Source organism: Tiliqua scincoides, chromosome 1 (genome assembly GCF_035046505.1).
Source record: "Tiliqua scincoides isolate rTilSci1 chromosome 1, rTilSci1.hap2, whole genome shotgun sequence".
In the NCBI taxonomy this organism is placed as follows: Eukaryota; Metazoa; Chordata; class Lepidosauria; order Squamata; family Scincidae; genus Tiliqua; species Tiliqua scincoides.
In genome coordinates this window covers 254,776,647-254,787,681 of record NC_089821.1, presented here as the reverse complement: position 1 = coordinate 254,787,681, position 11,035 = coordinate 254,776,647, and the positions used below count along the sequence as shown (strand labels likewise).

Below are 11,035 nucleotides of genomic sequence, written 5' to 3'. Positions count from 1 at the left end.
CTCAATCAATTCTGAGTCCTTCAGCACAAACTTAATTCTGGGTTGTGTGAATTCAGCCAACCATACAACAAGGCCTAAATGAAGAAAAGACCAAACTGTCTAGCTCTGCTCCACAGATACCTGAAACACAGTCTTTATCTCTCTTGCAATGTGAGTTCCATCTCTGATCTATTTAGATATCTGAAATTGGCTCAGAGCTCTAGCATCCAATCTTGTGCGATGTCACATAATAATGTTCTTACACACTTATCACAAGACATACTGAACAGGCTCACCATGAGCTCCCCAGAATACAACATTATGCTGATTTGCTGGGATGGTATAGCAGCAGATACATCTATGCAGAGGGTACCAGCTTTTAAATGCCAACTTAAGGGAAGTGTGTTGCAGCAGATTCTATTTAACTGCACTGACAGCCTATTTTGGGGGCAAATGGCCCAAATCTATCATAGGAAATGGGCCAAGAACTAGCATATCATTATTTTGTTCAAGTGTTTTATCCTTTATCTTGGTCAAGAAACCTAATTGGGGGGGGGGGGATTAAAAACTAAAATAGTTCTAAGTTGTATGTAACATACAAAACTAAAAGCAGCACAAGAAACAAACAGCAGAGCCAACCCCAATAAACCAGCATATAGAACTACAGGAACTGGGAGAGATTCAAAAGCTCTGTGAAAAAGACATTGTCTACACCTAATAGTCAATTGAGAAGGAGTGGGACAGCAAACTTTGCCTGATAAGAAGTTCTAACACCTGCTGAGAGTGTCAGATTCCAAGTAGTTTTCAGCTGGATTATACCCAGTGCAGCAGCTCAGACCTAAGGAAAACCATAAATTCAGACAGAATAAGGTGTTCCTCCAGGTATACTGGGTCAAAACCATTTAGGGCTTTAAAGGTTATCACCAACACATTGAATTGGCCCCAGAAACCTGCGGGGAACCAATGCAGTTGTTTCCGTATTGACACTATTATGCTCTCTGTGGTTTGCCCAGTCATCACCATGGTGACCAAGTTCTGAAGTTTCTGAGAACTACACTAATTTCTGTGAAACTAATTTCTGTGAAAGAAATCCCCACACAGAGAGTCATTAATCCAATCTGGCTATCGCTGTGGCAAGAATCACTGTGGCTAGATCAGACCTATTCAGGAAAGGGCAACGCTAACCAATCACCACCATTTTTCATATATGCTTATAAAACTGTTACGGTTCCCTGACAATTAATACAACCTATCCGTAATTAAGCTCTGAACAATCAACAAAGTCAGCAAGGAAGGGATGGATCAACAATACAGCAAGGTCAACTGTCAGTCCATTTACTAAAACATTAGTTTGTTTGAAAAACCGAGGTCAGTATCTACATCACTTATTGACTCGATATACAAAGTAGTCCGCATTCCTGTTGATAATTCAAATATTATGGTAAAGAGTACTCTTAAGGCCTGAACCATAACTGTGCCTAATAAAATTGGACCAGAAACCCTTTTCCCCATCCACGAATATATGCTTAAAGGCACTCTTGCTTGGAAAAGTGCTTCATAAAAGCCAATGCCATTTTAAGTTTGGACTTTCTTGAACAACAGTCAATTAACACAGCACATTGCAAAAGAAAAAAAAAATCTTATGATGCTGATGTTTCCATAAAATTGAGAACGGAGAGAAATGGTCAAAGATAGGCAAGCATCTCTTGTTTTGAATAAGCCATTTAACAGAATTCATTGAGGTCAAATCCAATGTGAAAAAATTGCACTAAATTTAACATGCATTTTAACAAATGGAAAAGTCACTCTGAGCACCATTGTTCATTTTAGGAATGGCATGGAAATGGTTGCTGGATACACAAGCGATTCGTGGCTCACTTGTGAGCATTCCTCCTCCAGTTCAGCATGCTCTCCCTTTTGTGCAGAAGATATACACATTGTGACAAAAAGCCTTGGCAACACCTCATTGATGTTGCCCTTTTAGCATCCATTATGTATGCTTATTAAATATCTTTGCTTTTTTGAGCACTTCCAGAAAAGCCAAGAAATATACCCATTTCAACTCAGATACCCTGGTAATCAAACCTTGGAGCGGATTTTTCTTCCATCTTACTCCCTACCTGTCAGGCCAAATGGAGCAATGGGACTTGACAGCTCTGGGTTCAAACTTAATTCATCATTAGGAAATTATTCAAAAAGCTATAATGAGATAACTAATTTAATACACTTTGCTTCAAGGTTTATTCTTTGGCCAGCTTCCCAGATACAAAGCGTCTCTGTGCAATTATCACGCAGATGCCACTAAAAGACTTTAAATGGTTGCAGCTAATTTAACAAGAGATATGTTGGCATCTGCAAGGAGATGTTGGACTGAAAACAGGAATAAACTAAAGAAGCAACAGAGGGCCCAATCCTATCCAACTTTCCAGCACCTGGTGCAGTCGTGCTAAGGGGGTGTGCGCTGCATACTGCAGTGGGGAAGGCAGTCATAGAGGCCTCCTCAAGATAAGGAACTGTTTGTTTCCTTACTTCGGGGCTGCAATGTGGCTGCACTGGACCTGGGAAGTTGGATTGGGCACAGAATCTCTAAAACAAGGTTGGGTACACCAGGTTCGTGGATCAGATCTGGCTCATGAGAGCCTCCAATCTGGCCCTCTGACTGGTCCACAAGAGAGCTTCTGATGTGGCCCTCCATCCATGAACTGTGGCTCCCAAATCTTTCTGTCTGTCCATGTGCTGATGAGCCCATCCCGTGCAAGCCCATCCTCCTGTGTACAGTGGCAGTGGCAAGCATTAGGACCCTGATGTAGCATTGTCTGCTTGCTATCTGCCTGGTCATCCTCTTAAGAATTTAGTGACAGAACACATGTAAGACCTTTGAGGGCCACCCCTTATTAGAGTAGGCAATGCTGGGCTCGTCTAAGAATGGGGTTGCAGCTCAGTGGCAGAACACAAACAAACTTGGCATGGCAGAAGGCTCCAGGTTCAACCCTGGAATTTTGAGGTAGGACTGGGAAAGACCCCTGTTTGAAACCCAGGAGAGCCAGCCGCAATGGACCAGTACAAGAGCGAACTTGTGTATTACTCCCCTTTGAATGAACCTCACTCAAAAGAGGGTTCCTAGTGAATTGTCCTAGATCAGGGGTCTCCAAACCCCGGCCTGGGGGCCAGATGCGGCCCATGGCAAGCCTCTATCTGGCCCACAGCCAACCTCTTGTCCCCTGAAAGCCTCTGGCCCACTCAACTGAAAACAACCAGAACTGTGCTCCAATTGCGTCTGGAGGGTGTTCTGAGGGCCAAAAAGGTTGAATTTATGAGCCCATTCATTCATTTATTCACTCATCTAAGTTCTATCTCTAATTTATTTAAATTTTATATTTAAATTTTTTTTCTGGCCCTCAACGCCATGCCAGATATTTGATGCGGCCCTCTGATCAAAAAGTTTGGAGACCCCTGTCCTAGATAATGCATGACCCAAAGAATGATTTGGCTAGGAAGACCCCCAAAATAAAGCTGTTTCACATGAGACACCAGCTACTCAATGAGGCATTTCCAAGTCAGGAGAACAGGACTCAGAACCATGATTGCTTACATAGCACAATGGTGAAGAGACTGAGCCACAAACCCAGGCTTCCCCATTCCAAATCTCACCACAAACTCACAAGATGACCTTAGGCTGGCCGCTCCCTCTCAGCCTCAACATTTCCATCTGCAGCATGGGCATAATAATACTTTTTAGAGTTGTAAGGATAATGCACATGAAGTGCTCTGCACATTCAGAAAGAACTATGCAAAAACATTGTTTGTGGGATAAATGCTTGATGAGAAAGTTCAGGGGGCTAAAGGAAACCTTCTAGGTCTGAGTTCATTACAGTGTCCAAGATCTGCACAAGTTACATGCCATGCGACCAAAAATCTTCTAAATCTGTAACAACAATTGGGATGCCGTAATACAGTGTTTCTTCCAGGGACCGCTAAGGTGTTATTCTTGCCTGAACTGAACACCTGGATGTCAGAGGACATGGCACACTGGTAGTCTTACTGTTTTTCTGTACTGTGCTGCATAGTTCCTCAATGGATGACAATTTCCTCGGAAAAGTACAGGTTGAGTAACCCTTATCCAAAACTCTTGGGACCTTAAATGTTTTGGATTTGAAGGAATTTTGGACTGTTTGTTTATACATTATGAGATATATTGGGGATAAGACCCAAGTCTAAACACAAAATTCATTTTATGTTTCAAATACAACTTGTACTAATAGCTTGAATGTAATGTTATACACTCTTTTTCATAATTTTGGGCATGTCTGTTGTGCACCTGCATTTTGATTGCAACCATCACATGATGTCAGATGTGGAATTTTCCACTTGTGCCATGTTGACACTCAAGAAATGTCAAAATCTGGAGCATTTCAGAATTTCAAATCAGAGATGCTCAATATGTATTAAGGAAATTCATCTGCTTTCTCATTTGGACAGCACACAGTCAATAAGATATATTTTAAGCAGAGTCCTGCCTCTTGTGTGCATGCCTAGAACAGGTTACAAAATGTCCTTTTCCCAAAGGAAAGAAACTAAAAATAGCCACCACCTCACACATCATATCCCTCAATGAAAGGTTGAGAGCACATTGTCAGACAGGAACATTCTCCCTCCACCTGCCCCGGGTCAGGTTGCAATGCAGATCAGTCGTGTCAAATGTGGTTCAGTTCCATCACCATCACAGGTTTTCACAAATTAAGAAAATTCACACATCATTTCAAGGAAACACAAAAATAAATTATCTTGTATAAAATACTCCATAGGAAGAACAAGTTCTCCTTTCTGTTGTGGCAATGCTGAGCAAGTGCCAGACAATACTGTAAGACCAGATATTGCTGAGGGCGCAATTCTCAGCCAGGTCCACAAGGCTGCGCATATGTGTTGTGAAGAGAGGGAAGGGGAGTGGAGAAGAACACGCCTCCTCGGAGAATGTTAAATGAGTCTGGAGTTTTGCAAGAAGAGGATGAGCACCTGATAGACAAATTTGTACTGAGCAATGGTTTGGATCATGAACATCCTCTGCTCCCTCAGATGCTGCAGCATAACAGGAACATCCACTTTCTGTAAAATGGAAGAAAAATTCATATAAACATTTCAGGTGTGGTGGCTAACTTGGTAACTGCAATCTAAGGAAGGGGGAAAACCCAGTACGGATGAGGGCTCCACAACATTTTGTTTGTGTTGCTGTCTAAACCACATTTTTGTGCGTGTGAGCTTCCAGGTGGAGGAATCTGAGACTAGATCAGTGCGCTTAGGATACCTGCAAGCCACATGGAGCCCCTGCCAATTCTCAAACTGAATGCTGCTAGACCAAAGGGAGTAGCAGTACCACAATTCAATCCTGTGCATGTTTACTCAGGAGTAAATCTCACAGCATTCAGTGGGGCTCATGCCCAAAACCAAAAGCATATGGGATTACAGCCTCAGCGCAGGCGGTGTGGTCCAAATAGATAAGCGTACCAAAACTCATGCCAGTTTGTATGTCGTAGCCTTGAAGGGAGCATTACCTGCTCCACACTTTCTATCTAGCAGTAGTTGTTGGGGTGGGGTGGGGTGAGTGTACTCAACATAGTTGTCCTGAGTTGGATTCTTCTCCTGTTAAAAGCAGGAAGAGTTTTAAGACAGCCTTCAATGGGTTTCAACATTTGCACAGAAATTGCATTCGCTCCGTGGTGGCCCTTATTGGGCAAGTGAGCCATCCATCCAAAAGCATGATAGCGCTGGTTTAGTGTGCACCATGCCTACCACCTTGTTTATTTAGCCAGGGACAAACCTGACTACATCACACTCAGGTCCAAAGGTTTAACTCTTCTCATCCAGCTAGAACATGGGCTCCGGCTGCACATGGCACTTGTGCACCTGGTTGGCAAAACATGGACACTGGTTTATTGGAGGAGGGGCATAGTAGAAACAGGTGGGTTGGCTGGCAAAATGTGTGGTCCCTTACAGCAACAGCACAGCTTGACGAACACAACAGACATTTTATGGAGAAGAGGGATGGAAAAGTAGGAGTGAAAGCCACTATTGCGGAAAGATTAAACTTCCCCCATTATGAAACCAGACTAACATGCATTATCCTCTATTATTTTCACTGACCCATTATGTTGCTGCATGAGAATGTGTCTTATCTATGTCCCGCTTGATCATCGTTTTAGATTTTAACCACCCTAATTATTGCTGATTCTGCCCTACTGTGAAAATCTTGGGCTAATGCAGTAACAAAGCATCAAATTACACATTACCATAAACATGTGCTTTCCAAGTGTGTGCTAGTTTTTCAAAATGTTCAATAGCAGCTGGATTGGGATCCCTGTGGGATGGGACCATGGCAGGAAAGGAGGACTTTAATACTTCCTATCCATGCTCTCAGATCAGGACACTTTCCAGGTTCCCGGGGGGGAGGGGGACAACTCCAATTGCCAACAACACAGCAGCACTGGACTCTCATCATCTGCTGACAATGTAAGTTACTATGCATCACGGAAACAAGAAAACATGTAAAGAAAGAGGAAAACATCAAGGATATTGTCATAAAAGCATAGGAGCAATGCAATTATGCAAGCTAAGTGGGAATGAATCACCAAAACCAGCATGCGAATAAGGTCATGTGAAAGAGAGAGGTTTTTTACAAGAAGAAAAATTAGAGCAAACTGCAAATGTGATAGCCATTAAAAACATTTATTGTCATCTTTATGCGAGAAAGGGAGAATAATAATAGCATACTGACTAGCTAGAAAAGAGGCAGGGAAATCAAAACACATCTGCCATTGTCCAAGAGCCAACTCCTTATTCCAGTCTACAATCCAGTCACCTGACCGTGGGCAGAATTGTTCACTCTGTATCAAAGGCTCTAGCATGTTCCTTCACTAACAGCACAATCCTATCCTCCACTACTTGTGTCATGCTGCGGCACTAACACAGTGTACACTGCATACAGTGATGAGGGAAGAGGCAACGAGACGGCCTGGTAGAGGTAAGTAAAAATCATGTTTACTTAGCTCCCCGTAAGCTGCCTGGCCACGGAACTTGTGCGGCATGTTAGGGTACAAGATAATGGTGTGTTCCGCTACCACCGAGATCCTCTCCCTCCATGCCCCAATTTGGCCCAGTTCTTACCCTGATCATCTCTCGAACTGCTTCCTCCACAACCTTACTTGCTCTGGTGGGACATCTGGGAGCCACTGGTGTGTGCGCAGAGTCTCTGGCCTTTTGTGCCAACAGCTCCAAAGTGCAGTATGGCAGCACGACTTTTGCACCACTGGAGCTGGGCTTACAGCAGCATATCACAAGATTTGCTGCCACAGGCCTTGAATAGGATTGGGCCATTCATATCACTTCTTCCTCCAAGTGGTCTTCTTCACTCATATCACCTGGTTCATACTCTCTCTACCAGGTTCTTTATGGCACAATCCACTAAATCCGGTGGTTTTTTTAAGCCTCCATCAATGTGTTCAGATAAGCTTTTCTCCCTAAACTCTGCTACGCTTCTGTGCGGTTATCAAAAAATGCTTCTGTGTGGAATATGATCATGACCTAATTGCTTTACTAAACCAGTTAGAACATGGTCCTGACTGAGCAGGGGGAAAAAATGCAGACCAGTTTGGACTTGCACAGCCTAGCCCAGCCCAACTCTTAATAGCTGAGCATCTGACATGTCTTTTTTCCGCCTGATGCAAAACAAGCAATTGCTACATCCTCATTTTCCAAGTCAAACTTTCATATCTTTTTGGGGTTCGGTACAGATAACTATACAATGACATGCAAAGTTATCCCAACCATCTTGAATTCTGATTTGCATACAGCCTTGCAAAAATGTGCTTTAAATGTTGCCAACCCTTCTCCAACATCTGTGATTTACTACTTTATGCCTTGACAGAAGTACCTTTCCATTAGAAAACACAAATACCACCATAGCCCTAATCCTACTGTGGCCTTGTACTGTAAGAACTAGCATTCTGACAGCACAAGGCACTTTACAGCAGCCCGAAAGCCAGGCTGCCGTCGTGAGCTGCTAGGCTTCTGCCGCAAATGGCAAAAGGCGCGATACCAGCTCTGAAAGATGCTGTAGGTTTTGGTAAGTCAGGTGCAAGGAAGACCAAAGGCAGTGAGGAAGAATAATGGGGTATATTGGGAGAGGAACTGGGGGACATGTTAAGGAAGAAAGAATGTTGATCCAGCAGCAGCAACCTGTGCCCAGATCCCCAAACCTCTCCCTGGAATGCTCTCTCTCCCCCCCCCCCCCGCCAGTTCTCCTCTGACTTAAGCCTGCAAAATGGCTGGTTGAAAGAGACCCACACATGACTGGGCAGCCCACTGGGAGGCTGAAAATACTGAAAAATTGAAATATTGAAAAATATTTGTGCTTACCTCCAGCAGGCTGTGTCTGATCACACACACACACACACACACCCCCACCACTGCACACAATGCAGCCTCCACTGGCATGGCGGTATACTATAATGTGGCAAAGGATAGGATTGGGCAGAGAGGCTGTGATGCTTACTTGAAAGTCAATCCTATTGAATCTGCTTATTGCGCATAATTAAACATTGTTTCCGCTGGTGGTAAGACAGGGTCAAGACTGGCCCTTTTGCAAGGAGGACACCCAGCAGCACATGCCCCTTCCACACTCTCACTTGAGCTATAGTTTGGTGTAGGACGGAAGTCAAGAGTTTATTATCTTATCCAAACCTCAGTGCAAATGAGAGAAATATTTCGCTCTTTTCCAAGGCCCTGCACTTGCTAGAAGCTTTGAGGGAGAGGCTGGGTTATCTCTCACCCACACTGTGGTTTAGAGAAGGAATTTGTCCTCTGTTCCTTACATTTGATACCCCAATATAAATTAGATAAATCTTTTGCCTTTCACCAAAGCTTTCTGCCACGGGAACTGAGAAAGGGGTGGGGGTTGGTGACAAGGACAAACGGAGGCTGGTTATGCCAACACCTGTTCACAGACTCTCATGTTTACCTTTGTGACAGTGCTTACTGGATTACACCTGTAGGAAAAGGGCTGGTTAAAGAAGATGCATTCACTTACCTCATTGTGCTCCAAGCAGCCAATCATCAGCTCCGTCAAAATGACCACGCCTGTCCTCCCCACCCCAGCACTACAATGCACCACAATTGGGGGATTGCAATTATTGCTGCTGTCCAGCACACTGTTGGTATGGCGCCGCACAGACTTGATTTCTTCCAAATAAACTGGAAAGTGGGAACAAAGTGAAAATTACATTCCCCTTATCCCAGGCAGCTTCACATTAAAGATGACAAATGTATGGAGAAATACGTTCCCTTCTAAACTATGATAATTTACAGCTATTATAAGAAAACTAATTACTTGGCCTCTGGACAGCAAACCACACTGAATCCAGCAAGTACCAGCAGGGTGTCAATTACTACTTGGAACTTTGGTTCTTTAAATTAAACAGCTCTTAAAAACAAATATACATATTCTTTCCCCCTCTGCAAATCCCCAAGTCCCTGAAGCAGATGACTGTAGACATTACTTACAGCAAGTTCTGCTATTAACCGGCTGGGATCAGAGCAGCAGCAAGGTCCCCTTGAAACAAATGCTTGTCAGAGGCAGTGTCTAATGAGAAGGAAGCCTCCATCTGGTCCTTCCCTTCCCCTTGCTGAATGCATCTGAATTTCAAATATGACTTCATTCTGCTCCTCAGACAGGAGTTAGGGCTGCTGTGTGTGCATTTACACACACACACACACACAGGTGCACAAGTGGCTGGGGGGAAATCCCATGTACGCCCCCTCCATGTGTATGGCCCTGTGTAAATGCATCACTTATTCTGCTATGATTACATTGCCTTGGAAGCCACAGCATTTCAAAGGTTTGTTGGCCTTGAAGATACTACCAGATTTTTGGTTGCAACTAGCAACAGGCAGACATCTGTGCAGCTTTCACACCTGCAGCTGCCTTTATATAGGTCTGGTCAATGTAATCAATCCATTGGTCCACTTAAGAGTCTAATCCTAGGCATATCTACTCAGAAGTAAATTCCATTATAGTCAATGGGGCTTACTCCCATTGTAAGGTAATTGTGGGAAGAATTACAGCCTTAGCCTAGTCTTGTCTACACTGACTGGTAACAGATCTCTACAGCTTAAGGCAAAGGTATTTCCCATACATGATCTTTTTATGTAAAAAGAGTTGATCCTGAGGTCTATGCAATATCACTGATCTACAGCCCATCCCCAAAGAAACCATCTCCCTGGATACAGTTTTCTTATAGTGCTGCTCTGAGAACTGAGCAAGGGGTTAGGTGGCTTTAGCACCCTATGGGAAAGTTCTATTGCCATAAACACCACATTGTTTCATGTCATCTTTGCCTCTAGGTTGGAATCTGGGAAACCAGACTGGACTCAGAGGCCTCTGGTTGTTGATCCAATTGGGGGTGAAAGTGAATGTTTCTATCCCAACCCACCCCTACTCTGGGCCTACTCTGAGCTACTGCTGGGCCTAAAGAAGCTGGGAACAACTGCCATACACAAAACAAAATAATAGCATTATTCACATCCTTATGATAACATAACTGTCATGTATTTTTCACAATATACAAACTCTCTTCAGTGATGTGAAGCAGCCTGATCAAGCTATCATTTATGTATTCATTCCCCAAACACGCCTTCCACCACCTTTGCATTAGCATGCAAGACATCTTACAGAGGAAACCTTGTTCTTCTGGACAACCATGGTCAGGCCAGTCAGTGTACTGCAAATGCCACACTGTCTTCTCCTGTCCTAACAAAAGGTGCTTGACCTTCAGACCAGTTGTGGCATAGCGACCAGAATCGGTGCGGAACTTGGTGGTCACTTTGAACTTCCCATAAGTGGCTGAACTGTGCTTGGAACCGAGTTTTGGCCAGTAACGATGGCTTTTTGATCTTCCTCTTTCCTGTTCCGCAACAAAGGGCAGGAGAAGCAACATTAGCATTGTTGTACCTGCGGTCAAATCATATTTGCAACATTCATAGAGGAAAAAGAATCAGGTAGCCTCCT

General features: G+C 43.7%; 1 protein-coding gene across 2 annotated transcripts in view; it reads right to left on the bottom strand.

Moving 5' to 3' along the window:
* Window positions 1-1,298: 1,298 nt before the first annotated feature.
* The window catches only part of PTPN14 (protein tyrosine phosphatase non-receptor type 14), a 133,515-nt gene continuing 123,778 nt past the window's right edge, over window positions 1,299-11,035 (bottom strand). For both annotated transcript variants that reach the window (XM_066618980.1, XM_066618988.1), the window contains exons 17-19: window positions 10,700-10,931; window positions 9,059-9,222; window positions 1,299-5,082 (exon numbers count right to left, since the gene is read on the bottom strand). In XM_066618980.1, coding sequence (XP_066475077.1) covers window positions 4,954-5,082; window positions 9,059-9,222; window positions 10,700-10,931 — 525 coding nt within the window. In that variant the 3' untranslated portion in view covers window positions 1,299-4,953. The remainder of the gene's footprint in view (window positions 5,083-9,058; window positions 9,223-10,699; window positions 10,932-11,035) is intronic.